Source organism: Dama dama, chromosome 8 (assembly GCF_033118175.1).
Source record: "Dama dama isolate Ldn47 chromosome 8, ASM3311817v1, whole genome shotgun sequence".
Classification (NCBI taxonomy): domain Eukaryota; kingdom Metazoa; phylum Chordata; class Mammalia; order Artiodactyla; family Cervidae; genus Dama; species Dama dama.
This window is the reverse complement of record NC_083688.1, coordinates 37842646-37868577: the sequence shown is the minus strand read 5'-3', so window position 1 is coordinate 37868577 and position 25932 is coordinate 37842646. Positions and strand designations below refer to the sequence as shown.

Here is a 25932-nt window from a genome sequence, read left to right as displayed (position 1 = left end):
TGATTTGAGATCTTACATACATGATAGAATCCCTTTGCAACATTATCTGGATTCATGTTTGATTGAAGGTGTGTGTGGTATGTGTGTGTGTATGTGTCCCAGAGTGCGCAGTTCTTTGGGATCATCGCCAAATTCTGCTACTGTGCTATCCATGAACAGATGAATTAACGTCAGTATATTTTAAGGACTTACTATTCTGATACCATGAGGGCTTTTGAGAGAATGTTTCTTTTGTACAAGTGTATAGTACTTGTAGCAGAGTATTTTCATGGAATGATGGGTCCAAGTGCCTTAGATCTTTGTATTATTTAGGAACACTGTGTCACTGAATTCTCCTTTTTGTCTCATAAATAACTGTGTAGGAATCACTTTTCTTTAAAGTTTGGGTGAGAATAAGAATTATGAAGATGATTTATTAGTATTTCCAAGTAGTCTGGGACTGTTAATGACTCTCACACACTGCTAAAGGCCTTTCTGTTTGCCTACTGATGAAACTGTGAAGCTAGTGCTGACCTTTGCTTATAATATGGAGACATGGAACTGAAAATATAAAATCAGTCAATAGATGATTTTCTTTTTGAAAGATTGAAAGTTGATTTGAAAATCTGTAGCATTGCTTTTGTGTTTATATTCATTCATTTGATAAATACTTATTGAGTGCTTTTAGACACTGTTCTGAGTGCAGGGCTCTCAGGGTTCACAAACGTGAACACGAAAGTTCACATTTGTGGATGAAGGCCATAGTTATTGTTCCCATGGAATGTTTGTTTGTGAGACTGACAATAAACAGATGAACCAATAAACATTTAAAAAACAAGTGGAAGCAAAGCTATGAGGAAAAAATTAACGAGAAATGGAGAGTAATGCCAAGGGAGTAGGTGATGATGAGTTATTTTATGTAGGATGACCAGGGAGGTCTCTGTTTGGGTAAGCAAATCAAAGGACATTGTAAGTAGCAATGTAAGAAATGACTTTTAATGACATTGTACACAGGGCTGACAATCATTTAAACATATATTTTATCAATGGATTATGGGACTTGAGAAAGTCCAATGGATAACAAAAGGTTGCTGGGCTTAATGGATAATCATAAGTAGTTCCTGAAAATTTTATTGAATCTGTGAGCTACTGTTTAGAACAGTATTCTCAAAATGTAGTTCAAGGACCCCAGAGGTCCTAGACCCTTTCAAGGGCTCTGAGAGATTTCCCTTTTTCAACTACATAACTGTGTGAGGCTAGATTATCTTTATAAGTTTAGTCATAATAATACAGCTCAACAGATTAAATGCAGAAGTCAGAGAGGAATTTAACTGTCTTTTATTAAAAGAAGACTTTAATGTCTTCTAGACATTAAAGTATTTGTAAAAGCATAAAACAAGGCCACTCTTTTACCAATTAAAAAAATCTGTTTTTAATTAAAATGTGTTGTTTATAGTAATATGTAATGGGTTTATTGTTATTTTTAAATGAATCAGTTTTAATAATTCTTAAGAGGTTGAAAGAGTAAGATTCACTTTGTTAAAAATTTTTTTAGTGTGATTTTAACATTTCCTTAAGAACAGAATATTTCCTTCTCTACAGATAAGTGCAGTGGATGCATCTCCACGGAATGCTTCTCCAGGACTTCCAAACGGAGAAAAAGGTTGGTCCTTGAGTCTGGTGATCACCTGTCATTGAATTTAAAGACGTTTCTTAGTCTAAAAGTTGTTTTAAACACTAAATTGTGAGAATTTTTTCTGATGCAGTTGGTCAGAGACATTTTTTTCCTTGCTGTAAAGCATTTGTAAGCAGTGTCAGTTTAAGATTATTATAAACTACATTGCCTAAGTTAGGATAGAGAAATAGATGATCAATAGTGAAGTGAGTGAAAGTCACTCAGTAGTGTCTGACTCTTTGCAACCCCATGGACTCTATAGTCCATGGAATTCTCCAGGCCAGAATATTGGCGTGGGTAGCCTTTCCCTTCTCCAGGGCTTTCCCAACCCAGGAATCTAACCCAGATCTCCCTCATTGCAGGTGGATTCTTTACCAGCTAAGCCACCAGGGAAGCCCAAGAATACTGGAGTGGGTTAGCCTATCCCTTCTTCAGTGGACCTTCCCAACCCAGGAATCGAACCAGGGTGTCCTGCATTGCAGGCAGATTCTTTACCAGCTGAGCTACCAGGGAAGCCAGATGATCAATAGAGAAGGCTGCTTTTTAGGGGAAGAACAGAAAGATGAAAGGAAACTGAATTTGTGTCTTGATTGTGCTACAGTTAAGTCCCTGGTTTTGTGGGAAAAAAAAATCAGACAAAGCTTAGTTGATATTTTTATATCGCTAAAATCTTTTCTAGACTTAAGCTGTTTTTCCTCAATATTTTATTGAATAACTTGGTATCATTGTAGGAAATTGGAAGGGAAATTTACTTAGACTATCTTGGTAGAATAGAAACTCAACTTGAAATTCTTGGCATTTTTCTATTGTAATTAAGTGAATTTCCCTCTTGAGAATAAACGTGATTTTTTTTTCCCCTCAATAGTGTCATAATTTCATTCCTTATTAAATTGAATGAACAAAATATTTAGGTAGGCATTATGAAAATGAAAAGTCACTCAGTCATGTCTGACTCTTTGTGACCCTATGGGCTAAAATAAAAAGTTCATGGAATTCTCCAGGCCAGAGTACTGGAGTGGGTAGCTATTCCCTTCTCCAGGGGATCTTCCCAATACAGGGATTGAACACAGGTCTCCTGCATTGCAGGCAGATTCCTTACCAGCTGAGCCATCAAGGAAACCCAAGAATACTGGAGTGTGTAGCCTATCCCTTCTCCAGCGAATCTTCCTGACCCGGGAATCAAACTGGGGTCTCCTGCATTGTAGGCAGATTCTTTACTAGCTGAGCTCCTAGGGGAGCCCAGGCATTATGGTCCAGTGCAGGGAGTATTGGAGCGGTACTAGACTTGGTTGCCGGTCATCCTGCTGTCACTAAGATCTGATTATGGTCGAGTCATTTAACCTGCCTGGATTTTTATATCCATTTCTAAAATTTCTGAAATTCATTTGTGAAACGACCTATATAACTTTATTTAAGAAGCTAAAATTCTTTGGTTTATGAAGTAGAAAAAGGTTTTGGCATTTTAAAAACATTGTTATTAGGTAGAAATGGATGTGATGTTTTAGTGGCTCATTTGCATGGTGCTTTTCTTTAGAGGACCGCTTCTTGACCACCCTGTCCAGTCAGAGCTCCACCAGTTCCCCCCATCTCCAGCTGCCTACTTCTCCTGAAGGCGTGCCTGAGCAGGCCATGGGAGCGCCCCCCGAGCTTGATACTGCCAGCAGTTCTGAAGGTACAGGTCAAGTCACTATTTCTGTACTTTGTCCGGTAGAGACAAACACCCTGAGTGCTGGGGCACAATGCTTTCTCAGCCCTTGGGATTTAAAATTTTTACCATTGAAAGTGCTCCTTTAGATGTAGCTTGTTACCATATCCCTTCTTCAGTTGCACTGCTTGACTGTCTCAGTAACAAATGCTATTCAACTTTATCTACTTTCTGGGGATATTATTAATATTTTCTTAAGTCTCATAAAGCGCACGATTGTTCCCTTATAAGAAAGAAAGAAAAATTGCAACCACTTCTGCAATGACAGACATTTGTTTCGCCAATAATAGATGTATGCCTTTTCCCTTTCTTTCCTTGCTTTCTGTTTAAGCACCAACTACTTAATTGTAGTGCAAACTTTAAACATAACTTTTAAATTGCAATTAAACTCAGATGTAATAGCCACAGTACTCATAGCTGAGTTGAAGTGCCAACAGGAACAGCTGGGACTGAGTTCATGCATGCTTGGCCAGTAATTTCACCGTAGCTGCTGCCTGGCCCCTTGAGGGTGAGAGGCCATTGATTGCAGGATGATCTCAACTTCAAACATGTTGAAATGTAAAAAAAATAAACCCCTCGGGGTCAGAGCTGTGTATGCTTCATGGTTGCTTCCTGTTAGATAGTCATTATTCCTAGATCAAAAATTTTACACCATAATCGGTAATTATGGTGTACCCATGTCTGTTCCAAAAAGGAAAAGAAATATAGTTGACACTTTATACTTTTACTCTTCCTGAATATTAATATATAAGTAGAATATTTTTCATTCTAGATGTATTTGATGGACATTTGCTGGGATCTACAGACAGCCAGGTGAAGGAAAAATCAACCATGAAAGCCATCTTTGCAAATTTGCTTCCAGGAAATAGCTATAATCCTATTCCGTTTCCTTTGTAAGTATTATATAAGCCAGTGGCTGTTGGGTGGTTTTATTTTCACTTCATTTTAAAGATTTCTCTATGGATATACTGGAGAAGGCAATGGCAACCCACTCCAGTACTCTTGCCTGGAAAATCCCGTGGGCGGAGGAGCCTGGTAGGCTGCAGTCCATGGGGTCGCGAAGAGTCGGACACGACTGAGCGACTTCACTTTCACTTTTCACTTTCCTTCATTGGAGAAGGAAATGGCAACCCACTCCAGTGTTCTTGCCTGGAGAATCCCAGGGACGATGGAGCCTGGTGGGCTGCTGTCTATGAGGGGCTGCTGTCTATGGGGGGCTGCTGTCTATGGGGTCGCACAGAGTCAGACATGACTGAAGCAGCTTAGCAGCAGCAGCTATGGATATACTCTCCATATTTAAATATGTTTATTTAACTTTATATATGTATTTCTCAATCCAAAATTACCCTCCATTACCATAAAAGAGTTGTCTTTTTGTATAATGTACTTTGTGGAACATGTAGTCTTTATATATTAACAGTGGATAAGTAGATTAATAACGAATTGCTTATATATACACACACACACACACATTTTAAAAGATATACTGCTACATTGAGGGCAGGAGGGGAAGGGGGTGACAAAGGATGAGATGGTTGGATAGCATCACTGACTCAATGGACTTGAGTTTGAGCAAACTCCGGGAGATAGTAAAGGACAGGGGAGCCTGGCATGCTGCAGTTCATGGGATTGCAAAGAGTTGAACATGACTTAGCGATTAAATAACATCAACAATTGATCTCATGATCATAAAAACATATTGCTGATTGTATATGAGGGTATTAGTGACCCAGTACTTTACTGGGACATGGTGCTTTTCTAACAGTGGTGATGATTTGCAATGGCCCATGCAAGTTTTTGTGTAATCTTGTTTGTACCAGGTTCTCTCACAGTGGGGGAAAAACATAGGCTGGCTGTGAGAGTGTTTCTTCTACTGGTTGACATGTCTGGTTATCAGCTGATGATGCTTGCTCCAGTGAAACAGATGTATCCAAAAGATGGACCTTTGTTAATTTTGTTCTCAACTGACTTCTGTATTTATTTATTCAGTTAATGTTTAAACTTATGGAGTGTCAGCTTGAGTGTCACCTGAGTCTACATCTCAGGATGTAGAGAAAGATCAATAAGGGAAATTACTGCTCTCAGGAGCTCATGTCTTGAGCTGTATGTTCTGTGGTATAAATGTATAAAAGGCCTCTGTTTTCTCTGCTTCAGGCTTGTATACTTTATGTCCTTTACTGCTGGATTAGTGGTACATTTCCACAATTTCCAGAAGACTTTTCTTTCAAACTTATAGTAGAACAAAATCTCTTAAACTTCTGCTATTCATTGTAAATACTTTTTGAGATAAATATGGCACATTGTCTTGCCAATGTAGAAAACTTTGTTTGATGATTCCAGGACCCTCTGATTTGAAAAACAGTTCTAATAATTTTCAGTTGCCTTTAAAAACTTTCTGTTGATCTTTTTTCCTTGGCTGTTCGTTCAGGTTCTGCATACATTTTGGCTTAATTATGTTCATGTAATTGTGCATTATTTAGTTAACTTAAAATTGTCCTGAGATTTACTTGTAATTGTGCTAATGGGTCATATATGTGGTTTTTTGCTAATTTTGTTCTGATTTATTTGTTTTTGAACAGCGATCCAGATAAACACTACCTAATGTATGAGCATGAACGAGTGCCCATTGCAGTCTGTGAGAAGGAGCCCAGCTCCATCATCGCTTTTGCTCTCAGGTATTACTCATGGGCCTTGTTCACCTGTGTTTGTATTTTTATATTTTATGTGTATTTGTTTATTAATTGCTGTATTGTTGAGCTCTGTTACATAGAGTAGAGCAAAATATAAGTAAATGTAAAGTAGTAAATAAAAGTGCAGAATATATATCCTTTGGGTGCGACAGTTTATTCTTTTTGTATCTGGTAATGTACTGTTTACCCAAATATTAACAGGATGATTCTTAAGCAAGCTCCTAATAATTAAGTTAACTAGGCAAGTTATTTGCTAATTCTTATATCCTCTGTCCATTCTCTATATTATAATACGTGTCCATTGTATCCTTTCCTTTGGTTTATTTATTGATATAATACTTGGAACATATCTGCCTTATATCCTCTGAATATCTTTTTTGTATTCTTCATTCACTTCCTTCCTGCTTCCCACACATAGAAGGTAAAGTTTCTTTGGAGTAATGCTGTTCCTATGCCTTAACTCATTTACATGCCCACAGTTATGTGTCCTAAAGAAGGACCCCTGTTTAAAAATCTTTATATATCGTGTCTAAAATAACAAAGCTTTTTAATCTTAATGATGTCTTGGCAGTGATAGTACCTAGTTTGAGTAGAATCTAAGATGTTTAATAAAAAAAGTTTTTCTCCGTATTGAAAGACATTGAAATTAAAATTTTATTTTTAATATTGGTTACAAGTTGTCCACTTGTTCACCAAATATTTGAATGTTGCAATGTGTGGTATACTAGGTACTGGGTATAAGGAATAAATAAGATAGATTTATAGACTTCACCATTTATGGAGTTTAGAGTTACTATTTGGATAATAAGGAATTTTTTCCTTTAGAAGATTCCATATGATACATTCTTTTATCATTGCCTTTTGATGTTCATGAAGTATTTGCTTCTCATTTTATTGGTTAGTTATACTACATGAAAAGCGGGAAAGTCAACCAAAAAAAACATGTGTTTTGTACTATTAGGAAGCAGGTTTTCTAGCTGACGTCACCTTTTTCTAATATCTTGGAAAAATAATACATGCTCACATCTGATTTATCTAAATCAGGGCTCCCAGGCTGCTAGTTGGATTTTGTTGGACAGTGCAACCTTAAAAAGAAACAGTGTTTTTTCCTTAAAGTTGAGTACTTTTAAGTTGAAAAGCACTCTCAAGTCCCTTTCCTATTACACTAAATGGTGAAGTTTCATACTTGTCAATTAGCTGTTCAACCCCGGAAGGCATTTGATCTAAATGTTAGTATGAAGGCCTTCACAATCATTGTTTAGTATATTGAGTCTGGTTGGTGTGTTGGATTATATTTTGTATTATTTTTTGGTGAATATATTGACTTTCTTCATGAAGCTTCTACTTGATAACTTTTGTTAGTTAATTCTAATGTATTTGTCTAAGTACATTAGATGTGGATGCTTATAATGTTTGTGTTTCTATAATGCAAAGCTTATTCTAAAGCATATGATTTACTTTAAAAAAAGACCTCAATGTTTAACATATTTCAACCTGTTTCTATCCTAAGCTGTAAAGAATACCGGAATGCCTTAGAGGAATTGTCCAAAGCCACTCAGCGGAACAGTGCTGAAGAAGGGCTTCCAACAAACAGGTGATCTGTGATTGAGGAAAATTTATTTTAATTGAACTGTATCATTTTCTAGGTGTTCCTATTTCAGTTTTATTACAGCTTATTGTTGATGTAAAAGTTTCTAGAATATAATCAGTGGCACTCATTTTTTAACCAGTAATTGACAGAACAAAATTCGGGTATAGCAAAAGACCTTAAAAAAAAGTCCACTAGGTTGCAGTTTTCTTATAATTGTCATAGAAGTTCAAAGTGTTTTGCATATTTACATTTTTAAGTTTTTAAGTTCTCTTTGCTGTTAATATTTAAAAAATACTAACTTCTGAAATTGGTAAACTACTGCCTAGCTTTGTACTTTAAATAATTTAAGAGTTTTCCATAATAATTAAAGATCTTAACAGCTAAAAAAACAAAGCAAACCTCTGCCAAATCAGCTCTTTAAGTATTTTCAGTATTTTAGGTATTTGAGACAGAAATTGTCATAATTGTCACCATTGACTTGTGGGTGCTATAATATAGCTCTGATAGACTTGAGAAAAATATTTTAAGACCCTATACTCTTATAGCTTTAACATTTTTCGTTTTCTTAAAAGTCTGGTATACATTTCAAGACTTTCTTCCATGCTAACCTGTGTTTATATAAATTATGAACCAGATTTCTGATATTGTGGGTGGGGTTAGGTGGAAAGTAGATTCACACAGGAATTAGAATACTTGTTGTTTTGTGTCTGAATCATGTAAAACCAACTTTTCTTCTGTTTCTCATTTTAGTTCTTTAGACAGCAGACCAAAGAGTAGCAGCCCAATTAGATTACCTGAGATCAGTGGAGGACAGACAAACCGTGCCGTAGACGCAGAACCACAACCAAGTAAGATTATAAGTGGAGAAGTACTTGTGTGTGTAATTGTGGTTTGGAGAAGAAAACACATTAAATAAGAAATGCCATCTGGCAAGGACTTATTATTTCTGATCTTTGAAATATAATATGGATGTAAAATTTTTATATATCTTCTTTTGTGTTTATTTCACTTTTCTTTGATTTTTAAGTTTTTGAGTTTGAAATGCCTAGAAGCATTTCATGCAAAAAGAAGGTCCATGCAAAAAGAAACAGGATTGGCCTTCTTGGCTAGAGCTTTCAGTTTAAAGCATGCAGCATAAAAAATATAACATCAGTTTTTTGTTTGTTTGTTTTTGCAGCATTGTTGGCATTGTGAAAAGAACTTTTCATGTCTTATCTCCTTTAATTCCCACAATAACCCCATATTTGACATATCTCCATTTTTCAGAAAGTAAGTTAAGACCTAGATTAAGCATTTCGCTCAAGGTTACACAGGTAGTGGGGAGCAGGGATTTGAAATTGTGTCTCTTTGACTTTGTCAGTTAGGAATATTCCCTACAAGTAACAGAAAACCCAGTTGGTGATGGGCAGGGGAGCCTGGCATGCTCCAGTCCATGGGGTCACAAAGAGTTGGACACAACTGAGTGACTGAACTGAACAGAAAACTCAAATGACTACTGGGGCTTACACAAAGGATAGTTTATTTTTCTAAAATAGGAACATCTGCAGGTGGGCAGTTTCAGGCATTGGTTCAGCCACTTAGCTTTGTCATGACAACATAGGGGTTAGTTTCTCTTTGATTCTCTTAAATTTTACTCGTGGTCAGAGATGTCCCACCTAATGTCTGCATTTGAGGCAGAAGGAAGGGAGGTACAAGCTTCTGCTCTTCCCTTTTATTAGGAAATTCCCTTTTCTTTTCAGTCTCATTGGTTAGAACTGAGTCTCATGGCCACCCTTTCCTGTAAAGGAGACTGAGAAAGTGGTGAGCAGCATTGTCCTGGCTAGCTTGTACAAATCATGATTCATTTCCTTAACACTGCATGCTGCTGCCCCAAAGAAAACTGGACCTCTGTTAGAAGGGAAGAAGGTGGGATTGGATATTGAGGAGACTCTGATAGTGTCTGCTACCCTAAGTAAGCACTTAATGATTGAGATTTGGTGTGGATTTTGTTAATAGTAAATGTACAAAGGGCTTCTGTGCTAGCTCAGTTGGTAAAGAATCTGCCTGCAATGCAGGAGACCCAGTTTCGATTCCTGGGTCAGGAAGATCCGCTGGAGAAGGGATAGGCTACCCACTCCAGTATTCTTGGGCTTTCCTCGTGGCTCAGCTCGTGAAGAATCCACCTGCAGTGTAGGAGACCTCGGTTAGATCCCTGGCTTGGGAAGATTCCTTGGAGGAGGGAAAGGCTACCCCAAAATTAGGATCATATGTATTAATGATATGATGAGGCTCAAAAGGAAGAATAAAAGTATAGAGCAAGCTTTAGTGATATCTTTTGTCATCCTGTACTACTTATTTTTGAAAAATGCTAAAACTCAAATTATATACTTTGCTGTGTTAAAATATAGGAACACAAATGATATAAATATGTTACTTTTAACTGAATCCTCGTAGCTTGGAATACTGTTCTGTATTAGTTTAATGAGGTGTACTGTAATACTATAAGAACCTAGCCCCATCTTAAACTTGTTGCTTAAGATACTGTGACAGCCTTGCAAAATTTTTTAAAGTCTTTCTCTGTATTTAATAATTTCTCACATTTTGATATGTAGCTATCTGAACATTGCTTTTCTTCTGTTTTTGATAATAAGAGTGCTTGATTGTCCCCTAAAGCCCCCATAAACCATGTGGAATAATAATCTGTGCAAATGAATCTATCAGTGTTACTCTTATTTATTACTTTCATATAATGGTTACTGCTTACACAGGAATGAATTGAAAATTTTTATTTTTCTACCTGCAGTGACCGGTACTTAATATGTTACCTCTTATTTTTAGCCAAAAAGGCTTCTGGAATGTTGTCCTTCTTCCGAGGGACAGCAGGGAAAAGCCCTGACCTCTCTTCCCAGAAGAGAGAGACCTTACGTGGAGCAGATAGTGCTTACTACCAAGTGGGGCAGACGGGCAAGGAGGGGACGGAGAATCAAGGCATTGAGCCTCAAGGTGTGTTGAAGGAGACCAAATGTGCTTGTTCTAGGCTTGGATTTACTTACTTCAGTTGGTTATGTTCCTTATAGCTTTAAGTAGATGCTTCTGCTGCAGAAACCAGGGCCTTCCCGCTCTTCTCACACCGTGGTGGGGTCAAGTGGGAAAAGCCTGGTGCTGGGAGAATCCAGCTGGTTTCAGGTATCACTGTTCTCACTTACCAGGTGGAGGAATCAGAAATCCTTACTTGCCGTACCGATAAAGTGGAAAAGCAGTGTCTTCCAAGGTTTACTGAGGACTAAGTGACATTACGCATCTGTCTCACCCTGTAGCTCACAGTGTATGTTCAATACACTGAGAGGTCATCCCATTGCCCTCTCAGACATCCCCTTTCTTCTCCAGTCTCTGTAAGGTGGAAGCTACTGATACCCACCTTCATTTAGGTATTTAAAAAAATATGTCTCCCTGATGGTATTTGAATACAGGGTTAGACCAGGAGTCAGATAACTAAGCTGACCTGTCTTTGTAAATAAAGTTGTGGTGGAACACAGACACACCCTTTCATTTACTTACTGTCTGGCTGCTTTCCCACTATATTGGCAGGTTGAGTAGCGGCAACTGAGTGAAATACCTACCATCTGGCCCTTTAGAGGAGTAGTTTGGCAACCCCTGGGTTACAGCATGAATTAGTAGTTTAGAAAATAGAAACTGCATGATATCTTTTCATTAATATTTAAGATCTGTGTTTGGTATTCTATAGGCTGTGATCCTTAGAAGGTATTGGTGCTTTGAAAAAATTAATTTTGAAATGGGAAACTTAGAGGATGACTTGTTCTTCTAGATGTTAAAATATATTACAACTCTACAGTAATTAGAATGAAAATATATTACAACTCCACAATAATTGGCAATAAGTTTGCCTGGACACATTAGTCAAATAAAAAATAAAAAAAAAAAAACAGCTCTGAAGTAGATATTAGTATATTTTATATATCTTAGTATACGATAAAGAAAGCATCTCAGAATATTGGGAAAACATTACTCTATACACAGGAAAAACTGGTCATAAACTCTGGTAAAATAGCCACAGAAAGTCTTGATGTTAGAATTGAGTAAGTTTATTGCTATCATAGGGATTATTTAACTATAAGAAAAATTATTCTTCAATCTGAATTCTCTGATTTTTAATCTAAAATTTGATCTTTCAAAAGGTACATACATTTTTATCGTAATAATTAACAGTTAATTGTATACATGATGCTTGCTTGAGTGTGGCTTGACTAGGATAATACTAATTGACTTAGTTTTTAGTTTGTATCAGGGAAAAAGAATACACAAAATGAGCTGATAACTGCCTAAAACTTTGGCTTTACTTATGATGTTAAATCTTTTAGATGAAGTAGATGGAGGAGATACACAGAAGAAACAACTTACAAATCCTCATGTGGAGCTTCGTAAGTATGAGATAAATCTCTGGTTTGGGGACCCAGGACTATAATTGAACAAACTCCATTATTTGAAGCTCCTAGCTTCACACTAAATAAATATCCTATCTCTTGAAATGAATACTAAGTCTTTGTGCTGATGAGCATTTGTTTCATCTAGATTTAGTTTATAACATATACATTATTTAATTATTTAAAAGGAAATCTATTTGTAAATTTAATTGAAATATAATTTAATTTATAAATTTTAATTTAACTAGATGTATAAGGTTTAAATAATTTGTTCTTGTATAATTTAGAGCCACAGAGGCTTACCAAGGCATCTAGAATTGTGTGTACAAGTTTTGTTACCCAGAATAGTAACACATACAGTGAAATTTAGGATGTAACCATACAACAATGAAAATGCTGTAACCAGCATAAAATTAGAACCGAGTCTTATTTTATGTTTTTTTCCTAGAAATATGTAAGGGTGGTCCTAAGGTACTCTCTTAATCCTTCCTGAAGATAACAGAATAGTGATAAACAGGATTGTAGTAGACTTAACATGAAAAATACTATCATGGAGAAAATTAAATGCCTGCATTTGGTGTGGGGGTGGGAGTGGGCAAGAAGGAAAAGATATTTCTGATTCAGAAGAGCTTTTTTCTAAAAACATTTCTGTTTATAGAATTTTCAGATGCCAATGCCAAGTTTTACTGTCGGCTCTACTATGCGGGAGAGTTTCATAAGATGCGAGAAGTGATTCTGGGCAGCAGTGAAGAAGATTTCATTCGTTCCCTTTCTCACTCTTCTCCATGGCAGGCCCGAGGAGGCAAATCAGGAGCTGCCTTTTACGCTACTGAAGGTAGGCCTTTTTGCTGTTGTTTAGTTGCTCAGCTGTGTCCGACTGTTTGCAACCCCATGGACTGTAGCCTGCCAGGCTCCTCTGTCCATGCAAGAATACTGGAGGCAAGAATTTCTCCAGGCAAGAATACTGGAGTGGGTTGCCATTTCCTTCTCCAAGGCCTTTTTGACCATTTGCCAATTAAGCGGCATCCATCTTTTTTCCCTCGGGTAATTTATGAATCCCTTGAACTGAGGTAATGTGATGTGTCATTTAGCAAACATGTTTTTCTTTTAATGCTTGAGAGGATGAAAGAAGAACATTGAAAAAATACATGGTGTATAGTGTATAATGAAAGACAAGCATTGATCAAATCCCTAAATTCTTTCTAGTCCAGAGTTTTCCACATGTAAATAGTAACAGAGAACATCTAGAAAACTCACAAGGTACCTCAGAGCTGATGGGAGAAAGATAAAAATAGAAACATTTGACTTGAAAACTGGAAGGCCAAGTCCTTGACCTGCAGAAGTTTACAGCAGATTGTGACCATTTGTACTACACGTTGAGTTCTCCATACTCACTGAAAGTGCAGTTACTTGAGAAAATGCATCAGGAAAGATGTGCTTGATAGGCGCTTTCATGACTGTTAGTTCCTGGGTTGCTAACAAAGGAGTTTGTAACACTTTACTTGATAGTTTTAAAAAGTAAATCATCTAGCTATGACTTCAGGTGTGTAACTGTCAAATGTAGAGTTTTCTTGACTATATAGATGCTCAGAAGCCCTTCCAAACCTTCCACTTGAGAACTATGTTCTGATCAAAATCTTCTCAGTGTTATCATCTAGAAAATATCCCTTCAAAACATGAAGTGAGCAAGTCATTTAGGATTCTTAGAATGATTTATTTTAGATTACCTCAGTAAATATTGCAACTGAATAAATGTGAAATTTTTGCCTTTTAGATGACAGATTCATTTTGAAGCAAATGCCTCGTCTGGAAGTCCAGTCTTTTCTTGACTTCGCACCACACTACTTCAATTACATTACAAATGCCGTTCAGCAAAAGGTAGAAACCCAAACCCTGATCTGTAACTAGAGTTTACTGGTCCATTTCACATCCTGAAAGTCCTAAGGGCAGTTTTCTCTATGGTAATAAGTGAACAGAATTGTGCTTTTGAGGTGTGGCAGAAAGCAGGAATTTCAAACTTTTCCCTACTTGTGTGTGTGTGTGTGTGTGTGTGTGTGTGTGTGTGTGTGTGTGTGCAGTTTGCCCACGTGTCATTAAACAGAGACCCTTCCAGTGAGAATATGAAGGAGTCATGTAGATTTTTTTTTTCCATTTATGGGTTTGTTGCCTTTTATTGGAAAAATTATGTCATAAGAAAATTTGTGAATTTTAGAAATTGTGAAGGATTATCCCTTGGGAGAATATTAAAGATCTAATAATTTTATTGGCATTGCTGCTTTACTTGCATTATAGATTCAGAATTTCTTTTAAGGTCTTCTGACCATATCAATAGAAAATCTTGTCTGGATAATACATGAATAATCCAGATATTGATATTAAATTATAAATAATCCTTTTAAAAAATATAGTTGACTTACACTATTGTATTAGTTTCAGGTATACAGAATAATGATTTGTATTTGCAGATTTTACTTCATTATGATTTATTATATGATAATGGCTATAATTCCCTATATATTAATATATGACATATTCTTGTTGCTTTTCTGTTTGGTACACAGTAGTTTGTTATTCTCATAGAAAAAATTTGTCCCTCCCCCATTCCTTCTCTGCGTTGGCAACCACAAGCTTGTTTTATATTTCTTAAGTCTGTTTCTATTTTGCATGTACATTCGTTTCTATATTTTTTAGATTTCACATGTATGTGATATCATACAATATTTATCTTTCACTGACTTACTTCACTAAGCATAACATTCATAAGTAATCCTTTTTGATAAGAGATTACTTTTATCTTTGCTGAATTAGAGGCCTACTGCATTGGCCAAGATTCTTGGAGTTTACAGAATTGGTTATAAGAATTCTCAGAACAACACTGAGAAGAAGCTAGATCTCCTTGTCATGGAAAATCTTTTCTACGGGAGAAAGATGGCACAGGTACGGATAATGAACCACGCAAAGTATTAAGGTGCTGGATCCCTTTGTACTTCTGGTTCCTGAATGTAATGAATTAGAGAATAACATGGTATTTGACAGTAAATATTAAACTTTGGTCACTAGGTCAGCTTTAACTTTTGAGTTACTGAACCTTTTAGGAAAGAATAAAGAGGAATATTGTGGACTGGTCCTAAAATTTAACATAACCAATATCCTAGAAACACAGAATTATAGAGTAAGAAGGCAGATCCAATGGGTCTGGCCATTTTAAAGATGGAGAAACTGAGGCTCAGAGGAATTGAATACTTTATCAAGGTCTCACCACTCTTCCTAGAATTCAAGTTAGTCTAGATTCTAGAACAAAATGTGCTGGTCTTTGAACTGTTTCCAGTCTGTGGAGCTAGGAGCATGTACTAGAAGGTCATTTTTTTTTTTTAAGAATGTAATTTAATGTACTGCTTTCTTCATTGAGAAAGTCTTGCTATGACAAAAGCAACTGCTAAACTAAACTGTAGGTTTAATGATGTAATCAGTTTACATTCTAGCACCAGCTTTTCTCTCATCTTGAGTCAGGAACAACTGACTAGCAGTGGTCTGTAGAATACACCTCAGGTTCCACCGGTCTAGTTCCCAAGTCCCCTGACTAGCATTGCTTTTCCTACTGTCTAGAAGTTCCTAGAAATACGCTGTTGCTTCTGCATCATCCTTTATAATTGCACAGTTTTGATATCAAACTTGAAATTTCCTAAGACTGTTTACATCTGTTTTTCAAACTGCTTTATGATTCAGCAGTATATTTTTGGAGTTACTTGTTAATGTTTCTTATAGTTGATTAAATGGGTCAGTATATTTCTGACATATTTGAATATTTGGGTACCTAGTTATTAGTTTCATATGATACAGTTATATCACCATGTGCTTTTTGTATTATGCAATTGCAATGTATGCATTCAATGACTTACATAAGTTATAAATTTTAAAGTTAAATATTAAAGTGTTTATAAGGGTAGTGGCTACAAGGAAGCTTTCTGCCTTTTAAATTTAATTATATTAATTAACCATTTGTAGCAACTCACATAAATGACAGAGAATTTTCTTTCTGCTAGGTTTTTGATTTGAAGGGTTCACTTAGGAATCGAAATGTAAAAACTGATACCGGGAAAGAGAGCTGTGATGTTGTTCTTCTGGATGAAAATCTCTTAAAGATGGTTCGAGACAACCCTCTGTATATCCGTTCTCATTCCAAAGCTGTGCTGAGAGCCTCGATCCGGAGCGACTCCCACTTCCTTTCTAGCCACCTCATTATAGACTATTCTTTGCTAGTTGGGCGAGATGACACCAGCAATGAGCTAGTAGTTGGAATTATAGGTAGGTCGATGAGTGTGCCTTATGGGCAGTTCATGATTGAAACCAGAGTAATCTTTGAAGACTATACTGAACCTGGTGTAATAATAGCTTACTGAATGTTTTCACAGGCTCATTTGAAATTTAAAAAATAATAGTTCTGTTCTAGTACTTTTATTCAGATTTTTCATTTTCATTATCTTTGTCAAAAATATCTCTGTTTAGGAATTTACTTAAGATGAAGCCCTGTGAGGTTGTTATGAGGTTTGGAAGAATTAATATGGTGAAAAACCCTTAGGACAACCCTTGGCATATTGTCTGCACCTACAATATTGCCAGCACTCAGTGTTAACTAATGTAGAAGTAATAGCAGTGGTAATTGTGATTGTTATCTGCTTATATTTATTAAGAGAGCTTTTACTGATAATCTCACCCCCTGCGACAGATTATATCCGAACATTTACCTGGGACAAAAAGCTTGAGATGGTTGTGAAATCAACAGGAATTTTAGGAGGACAAGGTGAGCAGAATTTTTGTTCTGTTTACTGTTTAAACTGTTCTCATTATCTTCCTCATCAGTTAACATATAACAAATGGATACTTCAGAAAAAATGATAAAACATAACTGGTTATCTTTGACTTTATCATCATTTCCAAAATGATCAAATAATAAAAGGAATTGTTTAAATGGGGAAATATGGGATCTTAAATATGTGTTAAGATGCAGTGCCTGCTACATGCTGAGTCGTGTCCGACTCTTGGTGACCCCCTGGACTGTAGCCCGCCAGGCTCCTCTGTCCATGGAATTCTCCAGGCAAGAATACTGGAGTGGGTTGAAATTTCCTACTCCAGGGGATCTTCCTAATGCAGGGATCGAATCCACCTCTCTTGTGCCTCCTGCTTTGGCAGGTGGACTCTTTACCAGTGCATCATCTGGGAAACTCTTAAGAAACCAGAGGTTCTCAAAATGAAAAGTTAAAGGAAAGAAGGGCCAGAGTTCCTGAACAGGAGGTAGTCCTGTTGTAACGCTTGACGTCCTTTATGTTCTCTGAGCACTGAGAGCACCAGGTGTGCGCTCAGACCTCTCTCATTTCTAGGCAAGAGCGTCTTTTAAAATAAAAAAGCTCTACCAGGAAGGACCTGTCCCTTGTCATGTCGCACAATGAGCTCCCTCCCTTTTTTCTGAGCCCGTCATAGTGTGTGTGTTTACACGACATGGCATTTTATGTTCGTTTACATTAAAGAACATAGCTGTCGAAGTCAGTGATGGGGTCAGTTACATAACAGCTTCCTTCTTTCCCTTTGCCCTTTTGTAATCCCAGGTAAAATGCCGACCGTGGTCTCCCCGGAGTTGTACAGGACTAGATTCTGTGAAGCCATGGACAAGTATTTCCTGATGGTGCCAGACCACTGGACAGGCTTGGGTCTGAACTGCTGAGATGAAGCACGTGCTCTGAAACGGGCCAGGAGGAGAGGGGGCCTGGAGACAGAGGACCACAAGTCAGCCACATGTTTTATTTCTTCGTCACATTCACCACAGCGTGCAAAGGCCTTTCAGTTCTGAGGTTGGGTAGGCCATCTGTGGCTGAAGGGTTGAAACTCCATGGATTTGCACTTTGGTTTTTGATACCCACAAGTTAGCTATCCGTGGGCTGGGAAATTGCACAAATATTTTGTTCGCATAAGCTGAAATCTGGATTCATTTCAAAGGGCTGAGGACAAATGTATGGTTGGAGATGAGATTGGCTGAACAATGGTTTGTCATGTTTGTTGACAATCCCATAAAGCAAACAGTGTCTCATAGATTGTGACTCTCACATTGGATACAGTCTTTATCTGGAAAAGATTGGTAGAGCTGGTGAATTTTTCTTGTTTATTATGTAACAATTTAATGTTTACCTATTATCAGAATTTCTGAAACTTTAAAACAATTCTGAATTATTCTATCAGTGGCCAGTTAAACAGATGGATGCAAGCTGTTCTTGTTCTGCTGAGGAATTTGACTTAAATTGGGAATCCTCTTGTGTTCTCTATCTTGCCCTGTTTTCAAGTATGTTTGATATTTTTGAAGTTCCGTCACTTCTTGTCTGTGGGTGACAGGAGGCCACAGCCATTAACTTCAGGCCTTTTTCTGGAGCTGTTTTTTAAGCCTGGTTACAATTTTTGTGCAAGTAATATGCAGAACTGCACTTGTCTGCACATGCTCATAGTTTAGGTTTTTCTCCCACTTTCAGGGAGATATTACTAAATGAGTCTAAAATGACTAAATCCCAAAAGGGATAATTATTAATGGAAGATTATTTTTAATCTAAAAAGAAAAATTAGGCCTGATCCAAGAAATTGGGCGAGGGAAGCACTCGCCTGTTCTTTGTAGAGGTAAAGGACCTGTAGTGTATTACAGTATACTATAGGTATAACTGGTGATTTATGTAGCATCTATAAAATTAAGATGTTTCCCGTAGGACATCCTTGTTCTCTAACTTTCTGTACGAATTTCTAGGCCAGTTCTGACTGTTGAGAAATGTTAAGAAATAAGGTATTCTTAGTGAGAAACTCCTTGTTTAATAGTTTTTGTTTGTCTAAAAAGTGATCAGAAGTACTAAACTATGGCTAACAACACAACCCCAGACACTTTCTCTTGGCTTCTTTCCATAATAAGGCTAATTTGGGGATTTATAACATTTTAAGGTTTCCACTCTGTCAGGCTTCCCATAGTAGCATGTTTGTTTTGCAACGTTCACATAATAAGAAAAAGTCTGGATACATTCCAGTTACAGAGACTTAAGTTTATGAAATAGGAACATTTTGGAAAGTTTACTTGAGAAAATGAAAGCATTAATTTGGTGTTTGGTGCTTATTAGAGACATGGTTTGCGCTAGAAACAAGCTGACCAAGGACTTCGACTGATCTGATGATAAGCATTTTTTTTTTTTTTTAAAACATACGGTGTGCCTTTCGAACAATACAAAGCCCTGATGTTGGTTTTGATGTCAAAGACCAGTCCAGGACTGGAAGATGTGAAGATATTCACCCGTCTCGTGTCCAGGAACAATGGATACTGCATCTCATTTCGAATGTAAACATGTCTTGCGTCTCTGTTTATTTTTGTGTGTCAAGATACTTAGGGTTGTTTACCCTGTCCATTGCTCACACCTCTAGTCAGGAACACTTCCAGGAGCAGGTGTCTTCCCCCAGATGCAATCAGATTGTTTCTCTCTTTTGGTCTCAGTACCGTATGTACAGCTTGAGTGCTCCATTGGAATAGGTCTTGACAGTAATGCGTCTTCTTGATTTTGGTTTCCTTGCCCTTGACTTGAAGAACCAATTATTATTATTATTTTTTTAAGTACTGCTGTTGCTTAGGTATTTTTGTGGCTAAAAAATTCCAATGTAATTTAATCTGAAGCAATACTTGTTTCCTTGCAAGGGTGGTCTGTCCATTTAAAACTGTGTTAATGAAGGGAAAATATAAAACTTAATTTGTCATGAGTGGTAGAACTGTATATACCTGGCCTCTTGCTGCTCTTATTTAGGCCACTACCAGATACATAAGGCTTTTCAAATACTGTATCCTCAGTGTTAGGCACTGAGTGACTGTTTACCTCTGTTGAATTCCCCATCGAGGCCTGGAGAACCTTGATGCTGAAAAGTTAAGAATGAGGAAGGAATCTTAATACTTTCTTCTGTAGCATAAAAAACAAATTCTGAGAATAGTTGATAGTAGCACAAGAAAGCTATGTAAACATGTTGCATTGTATAAAAATCTTACCTACAGATATAAACTGTTTTAATGCCATCAGAACTAAAAATATAAAGGATTTCCTGTTCCTTTTTTTCTTTTTTACCCAAGCCTGAGAAAAATAAGGGGAATAAACTGTTGCAAGCCCTTTTGTAGTCTATTGAATATTTTAAATTTATAGATACTCAAATTTTCATACAGAATGTCCTACTTATAATTGTTTTCTTGATTCAGCAAGTGAGTGGTTTTCTAGCTTTGGCTTTTATTTGGTATTGTAAATAGTAGGGTTGTATTGGTTTTTGTGGCATTAACTTCTCCTTGGCTTTTTACCCATTAATGGTGGACTTATATAAAACTGCTGAGGAAAGTTATCTACCTACAGAAAGTTTGCTTTAGCTAGCAGAGTACAAACCCTTCTGAATGAGCCTGGTGGTAAAACCGACTAGGCCATTCATTATTCCTCAAGTGTTAACATACTGACTTAAGCAGTATTCAAACCATCTAGTGCAATGCCTTCTTTGTTTGTTTTTGTAACACGGGTGCAGTTGTATTATAGAAAAATAAAAATTACAATCATGAGCAGTTTCATTAATGCTGCTCTGCTGGTTTTGTAAAAGAAAAATGTACATTATGTCTTTGACAGGTTTCATTTTAGTGAGAGAAATGACATTGTAAATCAGAATAGCCTCTTTTAATTTAATATGAAAAATCCTATTAACAATATTGAAAATACTTAGTGTATTATATTGTATATATTTCTCTACTTTGGTTCCGGCTGTTTTATATGATTGACATGTTATTTAAGAGATAAAACTGCCTTGACCTTTTGGAGACTTAACACTGTAAAAAGAGAACTTACAATAAACTGAGAATCAACTTCACTTTGTTTTGAATCTGCTTGAGGAAATTAACAAAAGGAGATAGGAGTTGGTGCCTAAGCCTAGCCCGGGTCCAGCTGTGTTGCCCTCTGTTCATTCTGTCCTACTTCTATTGGGAGAATCGAAGCCTTTCTCTAATAAATAACCCTTCTCTATAGATCTAAGAAGGGCTTTCCTGGTGACTCAGAGGTTAAAGCATCTGCCTGCAATGCGGGAGACCTGGGTTCGATCCCTGGGTCGGGAAGATCCCCTGGAGAAGGAAATGGCAACCCACTCCAGTATTCTTGCCTGGAGAATCCCATGGATGGAGGAGCCTGGTGGGCTGCAGTCCATGGGGTTGCAAAGAGTCGGACACGGCTGAGCGACTTAACTAACTAACTATAGATCTAAGAAAGGGGATTGCTAAATCCTTGGGCTCACTTCACCCAGTAGGGGCCTGGCCTTTTCTGTTCATCTCCTTTTCCTCAGTTCTTCTGTGTTCCCTTAGGGCGCTCAAGAAAGCTCAGCCCTTGCCCAGCGGGGAACAGCTGAGTCCATCTCCAGGCGGGCTCTGATATTAGTTGCTCCCACTCTTCACAGGGTCCCTGAAGAGGATCCAGCAAACTGCATCCTGCGGCTGTAAGCACGGCAACTCCCACCCACCATGTCTGGGCCTCAGCTGACAACAGTGAGAGCCCCTGGACAGAGCAGGTGGCTCCTGCCCCCAGGAGTGCCCGGGCTGCCTGCGCCTGCTTCCCCAAACCCCCAGCTGTGGCAGAAAACCTTTCGTTTCATTGGATTTTTTTCCCCTATTGTTTTTCTATTCTTTGTTTTGTTTATCTCGGCTCTAATGTTTATTATTTCATTACATCTGCTCACTTTGCGTTTTGTTTATTCTCCTTTCTTGGTTTCCTTGAGGTATAAAGTTAGGTTATTGATTTGAGATCTTTTTTAATGTGCATATTTATATCTATGAACTTCCCTCTTAATTCTTCTTTCACTGCCTCCGTAAATTTGATACGTTTGTTTACATTTTCACTTATCTCAAGGTTTGTTCTTTTTTTTAAATCTCTTGTGACTTCTTCTTTGATCTTTTAGTTGTTCAGTATTTTGTTGTTCAGTTTTTACATTTTTGTGACATTCCCAGTTTTCCTACTGTTACTGATTTGTCATTTCATTCCATTGTGGTTGGTAAAGATACTTGGTATGATTTCATTCTTGTTAACAATTTATGCCTCCTCCCCCCAAATTTTTGTTCTAGAGCATGCATTCTGATGTCTTAGGCCAAAGCAAAAGAGAAGAAAGGTGAGGCAGAGATCTGAGTAAAGTGTTTTTGAAACTGATAGACATGAATAAGATACATGAGGAAATTACAAGTTGCTGATCTAGGAATTTTTTCTGTCTTCACCTATTGAAAGTTTAATTTTTTTTAATTGAAAAAATTTTCTTCAGTTTATATCTTTTCCTGACTTGTTAATTGAAAATAAAATTTATGAAAAGATCATTTTACTGTAGTCAATGTCCTTTAACACATCTTTGGAGTTAGTTGTCTTGAATTTGGCCCCGATTGGTGGTTGTTTACTGATTATTACTTTAACATTTTTCAAATTTGCCACATTATGTGTGGCAGAGTTGAAAACATTTTTTTTAAACTGTATAAATTCTCACCTTTAGGACATTGTTTGCACTTATGTGGCGTTAAGCACGGTGCGGTGAAAGCTGCCCTCTCTCATATCCTTGGTGGAGGAAGATATTTTCAGGCAGATTGCTGTTGTCAAGAATGAACCAAAATGAGGTTGCAGTGGTGAGCAGTGGCCAGTAGAGGGCTCTGAAGCACTTGATCCTAAGATTTCCAAATCTGTTAGGAGAGCAGTTTGAAGCCCTTAGAGGGACCAGTGGGACTAGGGAAACCCAAGTTCCCCAAATCTTTGCCAGAGTCCTAAGTGTCTTCTAAGTTATTCTTTTCCAAGAGTGTGTTACATCTTCGAATATGTAGTTTTCATTTGGAAGTTTAAGTTGGAAATAGCAATATTTTTCGATGAGTGTAACTCTTTTTTACAAATGAGGGTAACACTAAAAGCTTTTCATTTGAAAGAGCACATGCTTTATACATTTTCTGTTCATAACATCACTGGAATAGTATTGTCAAGGCTGTACAAATAAGTGACCGTCAGAAAAGGACATTAGGAAAAACTGGAGAAATCTCAGTAAAGTGTGGGCTTGAATTAATAATAATGCTTCTACATTGTTTTATTGTGACAGTTGTACTTTAATAAATGTAAGATATAAGTAGTGGGAGAAACAGGGTGCTGGATATCTGGAGACTGTCTATACTGTCTTTGTCATTCCGACAGAAACAAAACAACAAAAACAAAAAATAAATGAGTTGTTATACAGTGGATAGGAATAGGCCTACTTTAGAGATGTTGGTTTTAGTGAAATTAAGTTAGAGGGTCTTTTTTTTCCTTACTACCCTGTTGAAATATTTTTTCTTTCCCTGTTTCAAAAACCAGCTGCTCTATATGAAGTGGCTAAGCCAATGAAATGAAGATACCAGTTGGGTTCTACATCCATGGATACGGATGGTCAGCTGCAAAGGGTTGGAGCAACTGTGGCTTTTGGTATCTGTGGGTGGTCTGGAATCATTTCCTCGAAGATAACGAGGGCCAACTGGACAGCTGTGTCCCTGTCCTTGGTAGTCTTCATGCGTGTCAGATCAGTGTCCTGCGGGCTACCCATCCCCCGCGGATCTCCAGGTCTCTCTGTGCACCTCTCTCCTCTTCAGTACTCTGCCCTCAGAACTGAGGGTCTTGGTCTCCCAGGATTCTCAGCTATCTCCTTACCCCAAGGAACAGATCAGGGTCCTTCCAGACATAACTGAGGACACTCAGGACTTGTTTCCTCTCCAGGATTCCTGTCCTTGATTGGCTGATATCTACCCCTATCTTGAAAATTTCTGTTTTGTATATTTTGCCTGGTTTTCTTGATTGCTTCAGACAGGAGGGTAATTCTGGTCCCCAGTATCTCACCTTGGCCAGAAGCAGAAGCCACGTCAGATGATATTTCGTAGAGTGTATCTGAATGCTGTGTCAGATTATTGATACAGTGTTTTCTCTAAGGGGCTGCTGCTGTGCATGCTCAGTTGTGTCCCACTCTTTGGACTGTAGCCTGCCAGTTCCTCTGTCCATGGGGATTTTGGGGCCAGAATACTGGAGTGGGTTGCCATTTCCTCCTCCAGGGGATCTTCCTATTTGTAACTGTTTTAAAAATGACTTTTAAAAAGATCTAGTCTCCTAATTGAAATCCTGTTATCTGAAACAATGAGAATAGATGATAGTATACCAGGAAGAGAATTTTTTAATTAGTTCAGTATGCAGAAATATGCCTTGAACCACCTCCAGCTGGGTGTAACCCTATCCACAGATACACGTTATATCCTGGACAGGGCATGCTCCAGGGAGATAGAAACCCTAAACCAGACTCCTGACGGTGCCACCATCTTTGCCTTTTAGCTTCTCATCCTGAAAGTACTGTTGAATACCAAGATTGTTCAAGAATGTTAGGATATAACTAATCGCTCTCTCGTGTATTGGCAGCAGAACTTGGTAGGTGCTTCTAGATTTTTCCACATAGAATTTGATGGCCATTTCTGCTGCTAACTTGCTGCTTTATCAGAAATAACCCATCTATCTGGCAGCTCCATTCCCCCACACTCTGATGGTCACCATTCTCTCCAGTAACAACACTTGAAGGGCCAAATGGCGGCACGGTATCACTAAGGTACTTACTGTTTCGAGTGGCGCAGGTCAAGTTACTGCCGGAAGTGCACATCTCTAGAATCTTTCTAGAAGTGATTCCTTTAGTTGCATCTGTTTTGACTAGTCTCATCTCTATTGAACAGGGTTCTTGGTGTTTCTTCTCTGTGTTCATCTCCAAATGCCCAGAGGTGGAAATTACAAGGATTAACCTTACTTCCAGAGGATTGCTTTTTCCTTCTGTCCACTGGGGTGTGTGTGCGTGCTCAGTCGTGTCCAACTTTGTGACCCCATGAACTGAAGCCCGCCAGGTTCCTCTGTCCAAGGAATTTTCCAGGCAAAAATACTGGAGTGGGTTGTCATTTCCTTCTTCAGGGGACCTTGCCAACCCAGGGATCGAACCTGCATCGCCTGCATTGGCAGGTGAATTCTTTACCCCTAGCACCCGGGAAGCCCTCTGTCATTGGACGTGAATATAATTATTGGTGACCCTGAAGAAACTGGATGAGATGACTGAGAAATCCAAGCTCTTTGGTTATGATAGAAGGTGGACACTCACTGCCTTCATCCAAGCTGGGAAGCTGCTGTTGGGAATGCTCAGGCTAGCTGCTACAGGAATGGGACTTCGGTCTGCTACTTCTCATCAGTGTAGCGTGTGCTATTCTCCGTACTATATCAGCAACACTTTATCATGTATCCTGGTGGTAATAAGCCACCAAATGAATAGAGGATTTCCCTAGAATGAATCAACTGATGGCTATTCGCTTCATGTTATTTTGGTTTCCAAGTCTTGTTTGATTTTGCAACATTTTCCCAAATTGCTGTGTGTGCATGTGTGTGTGTGTATTCAGGTTCACTGGGAAAAGTATCAACAGCTGGGTGATTCTAAAACACTTTCTCTTTTGTTGTTGCTTTGCTTTCAACCAAGTTTAATTAACCAGAGAAAACCTACGTTGTGTGTATTGTTGTTTAGTCTCTTAAGTCATGTCTGACTCTTTGCAACCCCATGGACTGTAGCCTGCCAGGCTCCTCTGTCCCATGAGAGTTTTCAGACAAGAATACTGGAATACAAGGAATACATTTCCTTTTCCAGGGGATCTTCCCGACCCAGGGATCAAACCCACATCTCCTGCATTGGCAGGCAGATTCTTTACCACTGAGCCTCCAGGGAAGCCATAATAGAAACTATTTTTTTAGTATATTAACTCATGAAGCAATATGTGAATAAACTGATGATTT

The 25932-nt window shown here is 37.9% G+C and overlaps 1 protein-coding gene across 8 annotated transcripts in view; it reads left to right on the top strand.

Moving 5' to 3' along the window:
- The window catches only part of PIKFYVE (phosphoinositide kinase, FYVE-type zinc finger containing), a 76710-nt gene extending 55748 nt beyond the window's left edge, over window positions 1-20962 (top strand). For 7 of the 8 annotated variants that reach the window (XM_061148878.1, XM_061148879.1, XM_061148882.1 and 4 more), the window contains 14 exons: window positions 1582-1642; window positions 3189-3326; window positions 4132-4252; window positions 5939-6034; window positions 7560-7643; window positions 8391-8488; window positions 10458-10622; window positions 11999-12058; window positions 12720-12896; window positions 13836-13939; window positions 14870-14998; window positions 16105-16366; window positions 16788-16862; window positions 17665-20962. In XM_061148878.1, the coding sequence (XP_061004861.1) occupies window positions 1582-1642; window positions 3189-3326; window positions 4132-4252; window positions 5939-6034; window positions 7560-7643; window positions 8391-8488; window positions 10458-10622; window positions 11999-12058; window positions 12720-12896; window positions 13836-13939; window positions 14870-14998; window positions 16105-16366; window positions 16788-16862; window positions 17665-17780 (1686 nt within the window). In that variant the 3' untranslated portion in view covers window positions 17781-20962. The remainder of the gene's footprint in view (window positions 1-1581; window positions 1643-3188; window positions 3327-4131; window positions 4253-5938; window positions 6035-7559; window positions 7644-8390; window positions 8489-10457; window positions 10623-11998; window positions 12059-12719; window positions 12897-13835; window positions 13940-14869; window positions 14999-16104; window positions 16367-16787; window positions 16863-17664) is intronic. The other variant, XM_061148883.1, reaches the window with a different exon arrangement.
- Window positions 20963-25932: the final 4970 nt, after the last annotated feature.